Source organism: Leptodactylus fuscus, chromosome 6 (assembly GCF_031893055.1).
Source record: "Leptodactylus fuscus isolate aLepFus1 chromosome 6, aLepFus1.hap2, whole genome shotgun sequence".
NCBI lineage: Eukaryota > Metazoa > Chordata > Amphibia > Anura > Leptodactylidae > Leptodactylus > Leptodactylus fuscus.
Genome location: NC_134270.1, coordinates 58,650,442 through 58,669,166, shown reverse-complemented (window position 1 = coordinate 58,669,166; position 18,725 = coordinate 58,650,442). Strand labels below are relative to the sequence as shown.

The window sequence follows — 18,725 nt, the reverse complement described above, 5'->3', positions numbered from 1 at the left end:
AAAAAAAAAAATAGTATTTAGGAAAAAAGTACTGTAGTGCTGAGGGTGATAAAGACACAGGCAGAGTTACTGGCCAGCAGAAGACCTATGCCATCTGTGATTCCATCCATAGGATGGGGGAATCTGATTAATCTATTCTCAGGTTGGCGAAAAATGATGGTATTATTTCAAAGAACGTCTAAATGAAGAAACCTTTGGATCTGGGAGACGTGTAAGAAAAAAAAACAACAAAAAAAAGGTACTGCTAGACTGTCTAATGGTAAGGAGTCAAACTGAAAATGGTTACTATTAACCCAATAAGCTCTTGGCTGCACAGAGATATTTGCTCACATGCATCATGTTGGTTCACAGGGACAAACCCCCACTGATCCAAGATATTTACACAATTATCTAATTTTCTGCAATAGATATTTGGTTAGTGTGTTGTTCAGAGGTAAGTTGCTGAAACAAAATAATACATTTCAGTACCTGGTTGCCTTCTCCATGTATGGGCAGACATAGCAGCCACAAGCCATGGTAAGCTAGCTGTGGCACATACTTCATCCGGTGAAGTGGACTGCAAATGTAAAAGAATAATATTGTAAATCACACATTCTCCGCATTAAAGGAAAGTCAAATGTATTATAGGGAACAATGAAGAAACTAAACAGTACTTGTTAAGTATTAATCATACACAGCTTAAAAAGGAGGTGACACCTCTCCTGATATGTCAGTTTTAGGCTAGCTTCACCTCTGGTTCAGTGACTCTATCCAAAGCCTCCATTGCAGACCATCTAAAATTGCATAGGAAACGTCCTGCAAACAGGTTTTTTGTCTAGTGAGGAGATGGTGAAAACAAAGGACACCCAATGGACTGCATTACAATGGGTCCTCCTTAGGAACCATTATTATCTGTCATTACAGGGTACAATCTTTAAGGGCCCCTTCACACAGAGTATACGCTGGCTGATTCGGAACGTTCAGCGGCCTTTAAAACAGATCCCATTGCTTTCTATGGGAGCCGGCATACGTGCGCTCCCCATAGAACTGAACGGGCTGCTTTTTTCCATTCATTTCTATGGGGAGCGCACGTATGCCGGCTCCCATAGAAAGCAATGGGATCCGTTTTAAACGCCACTGATTTGGAACATTTACACGTTCAGAATCAGCCAGCGTATCCTCAGTGTAAAGGGGCCCTAAAAGGTTTGCCCATTCTACTGTCCTACAGAACAGATGAAAACAAAGCAAGTGTAAAAGTACCCCAAGTACATAATTTTAATCCCTGGAGCATCTTTTCTTATAACTAAATCACACAATTCCTCTTATTTTTCCTGAATATTTAAGTGTGTATTGACAAGTGGGTGTTACCATTTCCTTCTCAAAGCTACATGTCACTATACAGTCTTACACTGGCAGTCTCAATAGGACAGTGTCAGAGTGTGCAGGAACACACCACCAAATATGAATTAATAGGTTTCTAGGAGTAACAACGAAAACAGTACAATTTAAAGATGCTTCCGATTTGTTATATCATATGGAATGGAAGCGCAGTATTTGCTAAAATACACATAGCACACGTAGTGGCAGGTCCTCTTTAATAGGGTTTTCCAACATTGACAATGTATGCTCTATCCACTGAGACACCCTTGTGCATGTGCACTACCGCTCCACGCAACAGGACCGCAAAAATCTACAAGTTTTCTCCTATCAAAAGTTGTCTTCATGGAGAAACCCTGTTAATACTTTTATACAATTACAGCATGCAATATTCTCTGTGTGGTAAGCAGTCTGGACTCCAGGGTGAAATATGATGGCCAATCCCTAAGACAAGCAGTAATCCCTTGATCACCTGTTTCCTGGAATGAACAGCAACTGGCATTATTTACAATGCCGGGCACTGTGTATTTGGCGTACTTTTAGTAACAGCATGTATCATTACTGTAGTGCGGTCCCAATCAAGTCTATGGTACCAATAACCACCACTACTAGAAGTATAGCAAGTGAGCTGTGCAGTACACAGCATGAACAGAATAGGTACATGCTCCAGGAAACAGCTAATATCTAGGGTTCCGCATAGTCAGACCATATCCTAGATTAAGGATAGGCCATCAATTTTTTTTAAAGGTGGATAATCCCTTTAAAGACGATAGAAAAGCTTCAGATTTACATAATATGAACTCACATTGAATCAGAAAATGCCAGTTCTTGTGGAACAGTCTCAAAGCTGGTAAGATTTATGAAGATCTGTAAGGAAAAGCAAGGAGATGGCATCAGACACAATATTACCTATCAAAAATGAAAGCATTGAAGGTGTCAAACTCACATTCCCTTTTCAAAGTGATGCTGTAAATAAACTAAAGCACCTAATCTAGTTAGGTGTATTAATTGGTTAGTTAAGGTCGTTCCTTACAAGATCATTTTATAAGGGGAGGAGGTCACATACAGACTGTCCTAGTAGATGATGTGGGTGCGGCTGTTAGGGGTTAATTCACTCAATCTTGAATTCACCCTTCACTCAGGCTGCAAATTGAGTATAAATCACATGCCAACATAGTCTACAAACCCGTCAGTCAGACACAAAAAAAACACAATTTAAAAAGCAATGGATCCATAGAGCATAGAGGGAGTATATTAAAGTATTCACTTTAAAGTTAAATAGGTTCAGTGTTTACAAAAAGAAACACCACAAAAAAGGACAAACAAGCAAACAGGTATAAAAATAAACTGGGATAAAACAGAAAAACACAAGTTACAGTTCTTCTGATCCCAGGGAACATGGGGAATATAAGATGTCAACCACCCAGACCTGCAGTACAGAAGGAATTTGCACATAGGGGAGAGTGAAGAATGGAAGGATAAACAGAGAGTGAAAGCAGAAGAATCATGTAAATGTAATTTTCCACAGATTAAACTGCCAGTAAATAACACTGATACAAGGAGCAGCAAATAAAATAAAGCAAGGGGTACACAAGGGACCAGTGAGTATTTAGAGCTGCTGTATTTGCAGTTAATTTTTATAAGATAGATAACGCCTTTAATCAGACGGCGGCTCCTACTTAAGGCAGTAAGCGAAAGATCCTCTTTAAGGGTAATATACGACATTCAGCAGTTTCTGACCACATAGAGGTAACTATCAATATTCAGATATGTCTGTCTACAAGGACTCTACTTTACACCCATACACAAGATATTTGAAAGTTGGGATTGACTGTCTAATACGACAAACATGAAGTGAAAGGCACGGTTTCAGAAAAGAACAGAAGGCCCTAACATGGCACAGCCAAAAACACTTTATCCAACCCTTTTACAGGATAATCGTTCCAAATCACTGGACTTTGAGTGAAATTATTGGCCCAACCTCACCTGCATACAATGCGTCACGCTCTGTGGCTTGTCTTTTAGGGAGAATTTTGGAAGAAGACGCAGGAAGTTCCTTAGTAAGAGAATGATGGAGTCTCGGATGGTCATCAGGTCATGGGTGGAGAAGTAGACTGCTTCTTCATCCTGCTCCTCATCTGATAAGTCATTCATCTGAAAATACAACATCAAGAAACATGCAGTCACTCCCAGGAAGGAACATCTGTAAGGATCTAACCGTTCTGTAATTCACCTGATCTATATCCCAGATTTGAGATATGCAGACCTGCAAATCTAATGGTTGGCATATAGCACCATTTAAGTCATACCTCAGAGTCCTCTTGCCGGGGTGGTCTTGGTCGTTTCCTTCCCCCGCGATTGTTTCCCTGAGAGCTCTTCATTACATCTTTCTTCCTTTTCCGGCTAGATTCAGGGTCCTGAGGCCAGCACTTTTCCAGGCAGTTTACACATTTATCAAATAGGACCGGGTGAAAAACCTGATTGACAACACTGCCTGTCATAGAAAGAATAGCGACATTATAATGGTGCACAAAGTCAGCAACCATTCTGCCTGCGGACTATACTGAGTCATATAGACCTAGATTGTATTATGTGGGAAGTGGTGCACTCACCTGGGATTTCCAGCAGAAGGAAGTACAATCCAGCGGCACTGAGGCCCAGCATCCTCTGCATGGCGCCTGCCGCCTTCTTCTCTCCCACCTGGATGAAGTGGTAGAGAAGTGCCACCAGCGAGTTACGGCAAATGTCATTCTCTGTGAATAGGACCCAAGCACTCTACAAAATATAGACAGAAATTAAATGGAGGTTTACTTTCTCTTAATGGAGGTTGCAGCTATTCAGACACTTACCCGTGTATTCTCCTGATCTTCAGATGCAAAAGGCAGGAGACTATCATACAAGTTGTTGAACACTTCAAGGCCATTCTCTGTGATTTCTGCTTCAACTCGTGGATCTAGTGGCTCCGTCTCTGTAAAGTCCAAATCCCAGACAGACTCCACCCAGGCTGCAAAAGAAGAACCACAAATAGCACAAAACCCAACCTGAAAGCATTGTATTACTTATCTTGTGTGTAGATCCTGAGTTATACTCCAGAGCTACACTCACTATTCTGCTGGTTGATATTAGAGCTCCAGGAAAGGACGTGGTGGCTGCAATTAAAGGGAGTCTGTCATGAGGAAAATCAGTATTAAATCAATGACAGTACCCTGTAGGGCTACTGCTACATTTTCCAAAGACGCCTTTCTTATTGCACACTGTAGCCCCATTCTAATGGAAAATTGCATTTTTCTTACGTAAATTAGTTGAAAAGTGCTTCAGGGGACTTTTTTCCTCCTGCTTTGACTTTGTCTTTGCTACAGATAACAGCCCCTGACTGTAGACAAAGTGGAAAATGTTAGGCCATTAGTTCACATCTGCACATGGGTTTCTGTACGGGGAGTCTGCTTGGTGACACCCCCCCCCCCCCCCAGAACAGAAACCTAATCCGCATAAAAAGGGGTTACCTAAGAAAACCTGAAAACTGTATAGACTATAATGGGGTCTGTATGGTTTCTGCACGAAAAAGTGCTGCTTGCAGGACTTTCCTCTCCGCATTTTTCATGTGGAGAGGGGAACAGAATGGCCCAATCGCAGATGTGAACCGGACCTGGTGGAGGAACTGGATGGCAGTTAGGGGCGATTATTTAGAGCAGAGAGTGAAGCCCCAGCAGGAGAGGACAACCCCCCCCCCCCCCTAAAGCTCTTCTCAGCTAATGTGTATAAGAATAAAAGACCTTTTTTTAAAAAAAAAAAATGAAACAGTTGCAATGCGCAATAAGAAAGACAGTAAGAAAGTGTAGAAGCTGCTCTACAAGGTACTGCCATTAGTCTGATGATCCTTTTCCTGATGACAGACTCCCTTTCATTTTTCCTGCATAATATGATGTAAACAGGACACTTCCTGTAATGACGATGATGATACATGGAATTTTGAGACCATTCTGGTCTGAAATCTGTAGTAGAATACAGACTACAACCCCGCAGTGATACAATATAAGAGACAATAGGCAACAGGGTTTTCCTTTCCAACAGAAACCTGTCCTAACAAGTGGAGCTGCAGTGTAAAGCATAAGGGATGGATAGAGCAGTGATCTGAGCCATTGAGAGGAGCTAAACCTACCTCTGATTCCAACAGACAGTGCAATTCAGCTGGAGTCACTGACTAATTTAGGTTGTATAAAGCAATGAATCTTGGCAGCCTTATAGATGGAACTGGAGTCCAAGCATGACAAAGTCACATTATATTTGAAAAGTTAAACTTATGCACTTGCTATGGCAAAATTACAGCCACCGGGATTGCTGGGAGTTGTAGTTCTACGATTTGTTCTATTAATAGTTTGAACTGACAGCAAAAGTCCTCACCTCTCCTAAGGCTCCGGAGTCCACACCGGCCCAAGGCCTCAAGAACTACCGACTCCTTGTCACCCATCTGCCGGCCGCTTTTGCAGACACCACCGCTACTTCGTTAGCAGCAGACCAGCGCCAAAACCCAACACGAATCTACCAATCCCAAAACGCTACATCATTGCTGGGCGCCACCTTCAGCCAATGACTAGAAAGAGCTAGCAGCGGCCATTGCATCTAATGGTAAAAATACAGTGCTTTATTATCAGCTGCCCATAACTAATATGGCGTCCCTTAAAATACGTCATTAATGTGCCGCCATAGAGTGGGAGAAAATTGGCGTAAATTGTGCGCCTGCGCATTGGATCTTGTTAGAATGCAGGAGTCATGTTGTTGTCTGGCAAGATGGTTACGTGCGGCGTCATCCAGGCCGAGCTCTACGCATGCGCGCTGTGCGGGACACCTAGTAGCGGATACCGGGACCTGCGGGAGATTCGGTGTAGTGCTGCCAGCCGCCTGATACCGGGCCCTCATCTCCGCCGCAGCCATGAGCTTCTTTGGCTTCGGGCCGGCCGCGGAGCTGGACATCACGCTGACAGACGCAGAGAGCCGCAGGCGGGTGGAGCACAAGACCGAGGATGGCAAGAAGGAGAAATATTTCCTCTTCTATGATGGAGAGACCGTATCCGGCCGGGTGACTGTCAACCTGCGCAACCCGGGCAAGAGGCTGGAGCACCAGGGGCTGAAGATCGAGTTCATCGGGCAGATCGGTGAGAGGAGGGGGCGGTGACAGGTGCTCGGGATGGGGCTGCTGTCATTTGTCATCCATTGCAGTGCTGCTAGGGTAATACAAGTCCCAGCAAGCGTAGGGTGGTGTGTGACTACAAGGCCTGGGAAGCCTAGCCCTAAGGCATTGCTATGAGCTGTCCTGGTACTACTAGTCCCAGCATCTCTGCAGTGCCTAGGAATGGAGAGGATTTTGTGGTACTACAATTCCCAGCAAGCCTAAGGTGGTGTTAATGGTAGTGCTGTGAGAATCTGTGGTACTAAAAGCCTCAATATAACACGGCTAGCCATGAAGAACTATGGGCGCCTAATGTACTACAAGCCCCAGCAGGTATAAGGCTACTGGATTTGCTTCTTTCCACCATAATGACAGGAATAAGCTGAGGGGCAACCCCGCCACCTGTGGTTTGTGATGTCCTGGCCAATAAGATGGGGGTGACTTGTATTTTAGTGTCAACAGGTACTAGGTCCTACTGAGAAATGCGTCAGGCGTCATACTGTAACCCCGTCCACACCGTCATCCATTAATCCCGCAGCCCCCAGAGACTTAACTCACACGACTCCTATAGAAGTGGATTGAAATGTTGCTCACCCGTGGCCCACCTTAGCGCCTCTTAGTAGTGCAGTCTCAGGATTTGGGCCTGTAATGTTATGAGATTGGATTAGGAGATTAGTTCTGATTCTAATCAACTATTTGTTTCATCTGTTTCCGGGAAAGCTGTGTCACATCTATTATGACCATTGTTACAAGTGTTGCAAGACTTGTCACCCAGCTTTCCCTGAATGTTAGTTCTAGATGGATGAATGAGTTGTGGCTATATAATTAGACTTGCTCTTGAGGACTCCAGGAAAGTTGAGTAACAATGCTTGTTGGTACTTTTTAGTGAAACCTGTTGTATGCGTGTTCGGTAATGCAGCGATGAACTTTGCACATTAAACTACAGGCTGTAATCTGACTTATCTCTATAGGGGAACCTGTCATCACAGCCGCCCCCTATCCTTTATGTGGCCTAGTCTGTGACAAGCCTGTTACAGGAGGGCAGAGATTTACTACTACTTGTATCCTACTGGGTCAGATTTGTGTTTGTTATTCTCTGCTTGCCGTCAGTGAAATGAAACATCCTTAGGCTAGGTTCACATCTGCGCTCAGGTTTCCGTTCTGGGGGTCCGCTTGGGGACCCCCCAAACGGAAACCTAATCAGCATAAAAAAGCGGTTACCTTAGGAAACCCGCAGACTCCATAGACTATAATGCGATGCATGTGGTTTCCACACGAATAATGTAGAGAGGGAAGTCCTGCTGTATTTTTCAAGCGCAGAGCGGAACGAAATGACCTGAACGCAGGTGTGAACTGGGCCTTATTGACATCCAGGATCTGAAATCCCCTTTAGCCTAATCCTACTCACAAATGAGGGGTTTGTTACATTTATAGTCAACTAGCTGGTACCCGTGACTTCGTCTGCGGTGATTGTAGAAGTGGGTATATACAGGCGCGGGTAAGGTTTTCGTACTGTGTATAAGGGATGGGATATGAAATGCAACTCTGTATCTTGTTGTTGCTGTAATTCAGAGAATAGGTGAGACTTTTGTGTTGAAGTTAATTTGTATTTGAGCTGCTATATATACGGTGTTGTGAGAAACTTTACATAGTGACTTCGGGACAGAAGTATTTGAAGTTAACCCTTTCCCGCCGATGGCATTTTTGGATTTTTGTTTTTTGTTTTTGACTCACCTCCTTCTAAACCCCATAACTTTTTTTATTTCTCCGCTCCCAGAGTCATATGAGGTCTTAGTTATTGTGGGACAAATTTTTCTTCATGATGCCGCCATTATTTATTCTATATAATGTACTGGGAAGCAGGGGAAAAATTCTGAATGGGGTGGATTTGAAGAAAAAATGCATTTCTGCGACTTTCTTACGGGCTTTGGTTTTACGGCGTTCACTGTGCAACCAAAATGACATGTCCCCTGTATTCTGTGTTTCGTTATGATGCCGGGGATACCAAATTTATATGGTTTTATTTACATTTTGACCCCTTAAAAAAAATCCAAAACTGTGTTAAAATTAGTTTTTTTGAAAAGTCGCCATATTCAGTCAGCCGTAACTTTTTTATACGTGCGTGTACGGGGATGTATAGGGCGTCTTTTTTTGCGGGGCCGGGTGTACTTTGTAGTTCTACCATTTTCGGGAAATGTTATTGCTTTGATCACTTTTTATTCAAATTTTTATCAGAATCAAAACAGTGAAAAAACGGCGGTTTGGCACTTTTGACCATTTTTCCCGCTACGGCGTTTACCGAACAGGAAAAATATTTGTATAGCTTTGTAGAGCGGGCGATTTCGGACACAGGGATACCTAACGTATGTGTTTCACAGTTTTTAACTATTTTTATATGTGTTCTAGGGAAAGGGGGGTGATTTGAATTTTTAATCCTTTTTATTTGTTTTTATTTTTTTTTTTACTTTTTTTAAACTTTTTTTTTTGCATTTATTAGACCGCCTAGGGGTATTGACATGGGTGGGCGGTGTCGCGGATTGTCAGAGCGGTGGGGGTCGGCAAATATGGCTGCTCCGGGGCGTTAAAGAGCGCCTCCTGGAGTATCGTTAAGGTGAGGGGCAAAGTGGTAAAGTATATGTATATGAGATTGTGTGGGGTTAGGGGCTAGGCTGTAGAGGGCAATAGGAATTTTGTGGCTTGCTATGGTCCAAAGTGTGTGAGATTGCAGAGATGGTAATGTAAATTTGGGGTTTGTGGGGGTCCTGGCACAAACGTATGTGCGCTATTGTGACGAAAAGTAGCCTATTGCGCAATCGGGTGTATTAACTATGTTTGTGGAAAATTTCAGCCAAATCGGTCGAGCGGGTTTTGCGTGATTGAGGAACAAACATCCGAACATCCAAACTCACAAACCCACAAACTTTCACATTTATAATATTAATAGGATAGGATAGGATGTAGACAGTCCTGCTGCTGATGTGTTTACCTGGCAAGTCTGTCTTGTCCTGATAGTTTGTGACAGTGTATCAGTTTAGGATGTTGCGTTTAAAGAACATTGCCAGATACAATACAATTGTAAGAGATTGTTCACATCATGTTGTGAGTCCTCTGTCACAAGTATACCTGTGTCAGAAGGTCGCAACCACGAATTAGATTATAGCGTCCACTTGGCCAATGTATGTCCCATGTACCTTAGTTTGACTCCCTGTTCCCCTACATAATGGTTGCTTAGCAGCTAGTTAGTATCCTGTGATGTTTCCCTTGAAGAGATGCTTTGACATCTGACAACCATATCTTCCTGTCCTGTGTTTGCAGGAGTACTGCCTTCCCATTTGGTAAGTGGGAAAACACATCTGCTGCTCTATCTCCTTATCTACCAGAGCATTTGACTTCCAGGCCATTAGAGCATGATGGCTGATCGCTATACTGGGATAGCAGCCCTTTCCCTTGCGGTCTAGAAGCTAAGTACTGAGTCTAATATGCCATTCCTTACCCTTCTATGTGATTTACTGGACTAGACGTAAAAGTTGTAACCCTATTGACAAACCTAGCTTGCATGTCACTAGCTTTTCAAGCGTACATGTTCATTGTACATCACAAACCTCATGTGAACATCCCCTTACATGTATTAGGTCAGGATGGGCTTTTTAACCTTAAGAATATTAGACATAAACAAGAATATTCTTGTTTCATGAACAGAAAGGAGAGACCTTTAAAATGGTAAAGTCCTTATACATGGTGTAACCTGGTGCTGATATTGAGGCAGATTCCAACTCTTAGTCAGTGGCACGTTCCATGCCAGCGTGGCTCGGACCTCCATGATGACTAGGTTCCTTATTCATCTGAGCTCTTATCAGTGGAGGAAAGTCAAAGCTGTACTTTAGGTTTCCACTGGGGGAAGTTCTTTGTGGAAAATGAATTCAAAGTGGTTATCTGCAGCAAATACCTCTTCATTTTTTACTCTCTGAACTTAGGCTATAAAAGTAGAACACAGAGTTTATTTGCAGAAACTTAAAACAGAACGGCTGGATTTCCTCATGTCCCCGTACATGGTCTATAGCTGGGGTCAGCAACCTGCGGCTCTCCAGCTACTGTGAAACTACAACTCCCATCATGCTCCATTCACTTCCATGGGAGTTCCAAGAACAGCCGTACGAGTATGTATGCTGGGAATTGTAGTTTTACAACAGCTGGAGTGCTGAAGCCTGCCTACCCCTGACCTATAGACTTCATTGTGTGTCCTGCAGTCTCACATAGTGACTGCCATGATGTCGGCCTGTCACTGTCCCATTAGCATTGTCCATTTTTGTCTTGTATAACATTCACTTGGTCCTAGCTGCCATTGTGGAAGATGTAGGCAGTTGCTATGGTAACAGCGTCACTTTTTCGGCTTCATTGTTGGAAGTTGCCAGATAAGCAAAGACAATGGAAAGGAAATGAATGTCTGGCTCAGTGACTTGGTTGCTGCAGGGACTTGTGGTGCATCTCACATAGGATGGGGGAGAAAGAGTCTAAAAGAAAAAACTGTTTTTTTTGCCCATAGCAACCAATCCCGGCACCGCTTTCATGTCCATTTACAGCTGTGTTGTACATGGTTGCTATTAGCAACTTATTTGATCTTACTCGATCTCTCATTCACATCCCTTATGGGGGGTTTTGGTAAGGAATCTGCGGGATCCTACACACCTCCTGAGTCCACTTGTCTCCCATTCTTCTCTTCCTCTCTAGGAGGAGCGGGCCAATGCTGGGGATATATTGCTTTTTATTTATTTGTCTATAGGTCTGTCATACAATTTCCTACTATACATGTATTTTAAATTGTTCTCACATATATTTGTTGTATCAGTGCAGACGCCTTTCTGGACTGTAGAACGGTAAAAGCCATGGATCAGACCTGGGGAATGTAACAATAGGTTAATAAAACAGACTTATGTGGTATCATTCATGAGACGTGAAATCTGTAAGCAGCTGGGTTACATACATGTGTGGTTGGCGCACAGGACACATTGATGGGAAACTGAAATAGCTATAGTGGTAGAAATAGATCTATATTATACAGTAACTACCTCACTGTGTGTACATGGCTGCCTGCCTCTAGGTAACGTCTAACATGGCTGTCTGTTTCTGAGTAATATTGCTAATAAAGTTAGAAGACCTTTCACCACCTAGGCCAAGTGCAGCTTTTTACTTCATTTAATAGATGATACGCAACTCATTCTGGCACAGCTAGAGTTGTTTTCCCTAGACCACACCATTCCGGAGCAATAAGTGCTATTGGTTTTGATGCCTCATAACTTATTTAGCTGTCAAGTGGGTGGTCTCTGGCAGAAGCAGGCAAGGGGGTGTGATTCTCTGAGACTGCCCGATTGGCACTCTGAATCACGCCCTCTTTTCTGCCCCTGCCTGACACTACTCACATGACAGGGCTGAACACACAATATGTACCAACTTACCAGTATCAGTAAACCCCCGTACTGGGGGATTACAGCCTGTAGGGGGCTACTGAATTTGCTACTGAAAATCTGCTCTAATAGGAAACGTATATCACATCCTAATATGGAAAAATATGGGGAAGATACTGAGTGTAAATTAGGTCAGGGGAATGAGTAATACGGACTAGTGAAGTAGGGCCTGTGCTTTATCACATATGTCTTCTAGTTTGTTGTAGTGTTTTTAGATCTATTTTTGGTACAATATATATTAAAGTCAAGTTTTAATTTAACTTTATATAGTTAGATAGGACTTTGTTGCTGCTGGCAGGTTGGTATATATTGTAATAGACGCCTGGGATCAGTAATATACTTACACATGATGTCCTGGTTTATATAGAGAAGTATTACTCAATCTGGGGCTCTCCAGCTGTTGTGTAACTACAACTCCCTACATGCCACGGCTGTCACATAAAGTTGGAAGCTGTAGTTTTGCTGCAGCTAGAAAGCTTAATGTTAGAGACTACTGGTCTGGAGTATAGATGCCCTTTAACCAGTGGTCTTAGATGTCATTCTTATGGATTTCCCCTTTCACTTCCTTTTGAGGGTGGAGTGGTCACCAGCTCTCCAGGGTATGGCCATCTGTATACATAGATCTCATAGGCCTTCCAGCTTTTACACAGTAGGCTCCCTCTTATGGCATCGTGCTGAGTTTGGGTTTCTTTGATGCCTGCTGATAGAAGAAGATCAAATGTTATTCCTCTCCAGAGTCGCCTGGTGAACATCTCCTGAACATGCAGCCGCCAGCCGAGCAACCTCTTCACTACCCAGGAGAAGCGGAAGCAGCTGCTGCTATGAGGTGACTTGTAGAATGAACCTACTGAACCCACACGGAGGATTAGATGTTTCAGGAGGCGATGTACGCTGCATATTGTACTACCTTCTAAATCCACTGAGTCCTATCCTAAGTCAGTCTGCACTATTCAATCTGGACAGCTCTCTTCATACTGAACTTCCTGATTAATGTATAGAATACCAAAACTGCAGTGAAGACTGACACTTAAACTGGAAGCTGCTTTACCGACTGCAGGAAGCAGAGCTGCAGCTTTACCCTATGCTTAGCAGTAGTCTTTCCATGTGGATTTTGAGGCTGAATCAGCAACAAGATCAGGCACGACACTTCTGTTTCCATGTCCTGGAAAGAAGAAGAAGAATAATGCATCTGTCACTGATTCCTATTGAAAACAATACTGCAGCCAGAATCTGTCTCAAAATCGGCCACAAATTCCTCTGTGACAACATAGGGCACTGCAGGGGCAACTACTTGTGCTCATCCCTTAGCTGATACCAATGTTATAGGACTCCTGAAAGATTTATAGTTTATTTCAGACAGATCCACTTCCATGAATCACAGTGTAATCCTATCCTACTAATATTATAAGGGTGCATTCAGACTACGTAACGCCGGGCGCGTATGAGAGCCGTACACGCCAGCATTACGGCAGACTGCCGAACACTTCCCATTCACTTCAATGGGAGCGCTCGTAACAGCGGCGTTTACGAGCGCTCCCATTGAAGTGAATGGGAAGTGTTCGGCAGTCTGCCGTAATGCCGGCGTGTACGGCTCTCATACACGCCCGGCGTTACGTAGTCTGAATGTACCCTAAATGTGAAAGTTTGTGTTTTTGGATGTTTGTGTGTTTGTTCCTCAATCGCGCAAAAAAAGGCTAAACGGATTTGAATGAAATTTGGCACATAGATTGTAACCTCGATTAAAATATAGGCTACTTTTTATCCTGGGAAATGACATGGCTTCACGACTGTTATGAATTTATGTTCACATACTATATTACATTGCTTCTGCAGCAACCTTATTTCAGGTCCCAGGTCTGTTATCTCTGTGTAAACACACACTAACCCTCAGTGGTTTGTGTATAGACACTTGCATATTATCTCATCTGCTTCAGGCAGTACAGACAAACTGACATGGGCAAACACCTTTAATCCAAATTGGGAGTTTGTCAATTTTAAACATGCCTGGAAAAAGAAAATCTAATTTGTCGCAAACAAAGAGAGCTATGAAGGTAGCCAGAAGTCAACAGCGTTCTTTTCAAGCAGAGCTGAGGGGGATTATCGACCCCCAACAACACATGCATTATATGGCGTCGCAGCGAGCTGCTAAGATGCTGGAACAATTACAGGCACAGGGCGAAGAACAACTTCAGTGCTAGGCCAACTTGAGAGCTGCCGGAGCAGGAAGATCATCAACGCCAACAACACGCTCATTATATGGCGTCACAGCGAGCTGCTGAGATACCGGAAGAATCACGGGCACAGGGTAAGGAACAAGTTCAGCAGCAGGCCAGCTTGACAGCTGTCAAAACCCTGGAGCAAGCAGATCATCAACTCCAACAACACGCTCATTATATGGCGTCCCAGAGAGCTCCTGAGATGCCGAAACAATCACAGGCACGGTGCGAGGAACAAGTTCAGCAGCAGAACAGCTTGAGAGCTGCCGAAACACCGGAGCAGGCAAACCATCGACGGCAGCAATTTGCTGAATATTGGCGGATCATCCACTCCAACAACCTGCAGACTAAGTCACGGTCAGAGACTAGTGTAATATAAAGAATTGTCTGTAGACTTGTATTCCTCAAATCCAAAATCTACAGGCCAGATGTTGAATTTCTGATCTTTCTGCATTAGCAGACATGCATAGAGAAGAACATGAGACATGGCTGTGTAGAGGGCTCTACATAAATGTTCTGTGTTTGGTTTCAGCTTATAATGAGTGTATATAAGATAAGCAGAACTAACACAGCACACACAGCTTGGAAAACCTCCATCTCTGCTGTGCAAACAGGGCTCTGCAGGGTCACGTTCTGCCTGCTTGTCATGGATGAGTCCAGTATGAAGCCACATTTTACAGTATCCTATAAATCTAGTGCCGTATTGGGGTCCCCTTGACATTGTGATGTTTAGGAAAACGCTCTCCTATGTCTACAGGTCATTTATCTGCAGTGACCTCTCATCTGCCCCCTAGTTTGTAGGGTGCGGCATCTGTGTATCAGGTATCTGGATCCTAGGGGTTCCTTTAGCCTATTTGTTTCCATACTTGTGATATGGTTTGCAAAAATATTCATACCCCTGGAACTTTTCCACATTTTGTCACCTTACTGACAGAAATGGAATTATATTTTATTGTGATTTTAAGTGATAGACCAACACGAAGCAGGACATTATTGTGAAGTGAAAGGAACGTGATACATGGTTTTCACAATTTTAATCAAATTAAAATTTGAAAAGTGTGACGTGCAAAAGTCTTCAGCCCCCCTTATATCAATACTTTGGGGTTTGTCTTTACCAGCTTTGCTCATCTAGAGACTGAGATTTTGCCCATCCTTCTTTGTAAAATAGCTGAAGCTCAGCCAGATTGGATGGAGAGTCTGTGAACAGCAGTTTTCATGTCTTGCCACAGATGAGGAATGGGATTTAGGTCTGGACTTTGGGCCATTCTAACACATGAATATTCTTTGAGCTAAACCATTCCACTGTAGCTCTGGCTGTATGTTTAGGGTCATTGTCTTGCTGGAAGGATGGTGTGTACAAGGTGATGAACAGGTTACTTTTCACTTTTTTGGGGTCTATCACTTAAAATCTAAATAAAATACATTTAGGTTTGTGGTTGTAAGGTGTCAAAATGTGAAAAGATTCAAGGGGTATGAGTGCTTTTGCAAGCCTGTGTGTGTGTGTGTGTGTGTGTGTGTGTGTGTGTATATATATATATATATATATATATATATATATATATATATGTATGTATGTATACGCACACACTATGTATTGTAAATTCATGAGGGAGCAACAGGCCAAAGACACTGACTAGGATCCCCAATGGAATAGCGGGAACAAATGAAAAAATAAAATATATATGCTCGAGTATAAGCCGAATTTTTCAGCACCGTTTTTGTGCTGAAAAAGCTCCTCTCGGCTTATACTATGACGAGCCGCGATATCAATGTATAGAATCTCCCATAAAATAGTGGGGGGGAAAAAAAGAAGCTTTAAAAAAGATAAAAGTTCTAAATCCCTCCTTTCCCTAGAATACATACAAAAGTAGAATATTACTGTGAAACACATACACATTAGGTATCCCTGTGTCTGACAGTGCCCGGTCTACTGAATATAGGGTATCTGCAGTGCTCCTGGTCCATCGGGAAGGGGTTAATAGGAGCACTACAGATACCCTATATTCAGCCAGACTGAATTCCACGTGGGGGGAAAACCCCAGTCCTCAAGCTCAGGGAAGGGGCAGACAGACAACCAAAACATCCCCTCCCTTTCCCAGCACCTAGCAACTACTGCACCCAAAAACTCCGACCATTTTAATTTTTTAAATTTTCCAGTAGCTGCTGCATTCCCCCCCCCCCCCCCCCCCCCTTCGGCTTATACTCAAGTCAATAAGTTTTCCCAGTTTTTTGTGGTAAAATTAGGGGCCTCGGCTTATATTCGGGTCGGCTTATACTCGAGTATATACGGTATGTATATTTATATTTATTTTTTGATTGAGGATCCTAGTCTGTGTGTATGACCTGGTGATCCTGCACTGAAGTACATTTTGTAGATACTTCTGCCCATGTATAACTCTCCTCATAATAAAGCCATACCAGATGAACTCAGCAGTCGGCTGCCTGGATATTGGAGGGCTCGTGCGGAGTGTACAGTGTACTATTTTGCCTGGAGCTTCTCTTGTTCATGGTTGTCAGTGTCTACAGTGATCATCAGATGAGATCTGGATGGATATTCCTCTCTGATCTAATATGCTCCACTCTGTGCTTCAGTATGTTGCTATGGCATGCATACAGATTCTGCCTGCTAGAAAATATCAAACTGCTCAGCACAAAGTACCGTAATGATTAAAAGATTTGTATAATTGGAATCTGAGCCCATATAATGTAACCAGGGATGTTCTCTAGTGTAAGATGGACTGTTAGCTGCGTAGAGATGAGCGAGTACTATTTGAAGCGGCTGTTTCGAATAGCACGCACCCATAGGAATGAATGGAAGCGGCAGGCACGCAGACTTTGCTGGCAGCTGGCCGCTTAACCCCCTGCGTGCCGGCTGCATCCATTCATTCCTATGGGTGCGTGCTATTCGAAACAGGAGTTTCGAATAGCACAAGAAGTAATGCCGTCATAGGTGAAAGAGAATCTTTCAGAGGTACCAAATTAAAATAGACCTCCGGGGTGCGTCCTGTGAGTACAGGTTACACCATGCGTACAATACTATTTACTGATATACTGGCAGGTGAGAAACCTTCCATGGATATGAGCACTGTACGTATCAAGGTCTTGCCAACACAGGGTGTAGACTATAAAGACCCATATTCATTGCACCCAATATCCCTGGTCAAGACTTAAAATCCTATCTAAGCTAATGGTGAATAGGCTGACTGCTTTGCTCCCTTCATTGATTTCGCTTCACCAAAACGGTTTTGTGCAGGGTAGATCCACTGTCAAGATTATCAGGAAGGTGCTGTTAGCTATGGATGTAGTTTGGTGGGTACAAGGCCGGGGGAAGGAGGACACTGCCACAACATTTGTTTAATTATTGCTTTGGATTGTCTCTACGATTGTGGGGAAGGTTCTAGGTGATTCCCATAATTGCCCTGGCACTACATTTGTCTTGTCCACAGATGACTTGACACTGTTCATGGCAAACCCACACAAGGACCTTTATTAGGTCCTGAGCTGTTTTACAAGATTGGGATCCTTCTTTGGACGGAGGACAAAAAAAATCCAAATCCGAGGTACTGTGCAGTATACCAAAACATCGGTATGTTACTTGGGCTTTAATATAGGTCCCTTGCTGGAATTGCTTTACTGCCTTAAAGGAATTGTCCCACATATTAAAGTGAAAGGACCTTTGTCACATTTCACATTCATTCTGACCGCAGCCAGGCTGAATGTTGGCATGACTGGGTTGGCTGGTGATGGTTGGCGCTCTCATTCATTTCAATGGAATTGTCGGAGATACCAGAGTGCGGAGTTACAGGTAATTAATCACCTATGCTATGGGGGTGGCATTAGTGTAGTCAACCATCCTCTATACCATTAGGAAGGGCAACCCAAGGGGGTCAGGGTCATGACATGGCCGGAACCCCTGTATCAATACTATTGAAATCACCACCCTGCATTTGTGCATTATAATGTCTTAATCTGGGGAGAAGTTATAATCCATATGCAGAACAGTCAGCTCTATGATCTAGTTATGCCAGGACCACACACTGTAGCAGCTTCCCAGCTGTTTGTTCAGCTCCCTTCTCCATGCTGCCGTACATCTGATTGTGTACTGGATACTGGTGTTGCATTAATAGGTAGCCTGGTGTGGACTGCACCAAGGATGGTTTTTAGGGCACATAGCGGGAATTGAATACAGCACCAGGCAGTTGCGCTATGAAATTCCTACATCCAGTAATTCGTTGCGGTGGTGCCATTTTTAAGGTATTAAGAATCAATTTCATTATTCTGTTAAATAACAGGATTTTAAGAAACTTAAAGGGTGAGTTCATTTGATTAATCGCCCAGCCCTCATTGATACATTATTAGGTCGCCCCTAAGACGTCTTTTATTCCAAACTGAAGAACTCCAGATTTGATTGCCTGTCTTTATTCTCTAATCCACCCATCTTCTTGGTTACATCGGTCACCTTTCTCTGCACCCGCTCTAGTTCAGCTACGTCTTTCTTATATACAGGTATACAAAATTGTGTAC

The 18,725-nt window shown here is 43.3% G+C and overlaps 2 protein-coding genes across 3 annotated transcripts in view; one reads left to right on the top strand and one right to left on the bottom strand.

Moving 5' to 3' along the window:
* Window positions 1–5,855, bottom strand: part of NCAPD3 (non-SMC condensin II complex subunit D3) — a 28,884-nt gene extending 23,029 nt beyond the window's left edge. The window contains exons 1-7 of the mRNA XM_075280057.1: window positions 5,758–5,855; window positions 4,206–4,360; window positions 3,969–4,131; window positions 3,666–3,850; window positions 3,343–3,510; window positions 2,162–2,223; window positions 469–556 (exon numbers count right to left, since the gene is read on the bottom strand). Of these exons, the coding sequence (XP_075136158.1) occupies window positions 469–556; window positions 2,162–2,223; window positions 3,343–3,510; window positions 3,666–3,850; window positions 3,969–4,131; window positions 4,206–4,360; window positions 5,758–5,824 (888 nt within the window). The 5' untranslated portion in view covers window positions 5,825–5,855. The remainder of the gene's footprint in view (window positions 1–468; window positions 557–2,161; window positions 2,224–3,342; window positions 3,511–3,665; window positions 3,851–3,968; window positions 4,132–4,205; window positions 4,361–5,757) is intronic.
* Window positions 5,856–6,129: 274 nt separating this feature from the next.
* The window catches only part of VPS26B (VPS26 retromer complex component B), a 188,144-nt gene continuing 175,548 nt past the window's right edge, over window positions 6,130–18,725 (top strand). For both annotated transcript variants that reach the window (XR_012716994.1, XM_075280049.1), the window contains exon 1: window positions 6,130–6,509. Coding sequence is in view for 1 of the 2 variants with exons in the window: in XM_075280049.1 (XP_075136150.1) it covers window positions 6,287–6,509 (223 nt within the window). In the remaining variant the exon portion in view is untranslated. The remainder of the gene's footprint in view (window positions 6,510–18,725) is intronic.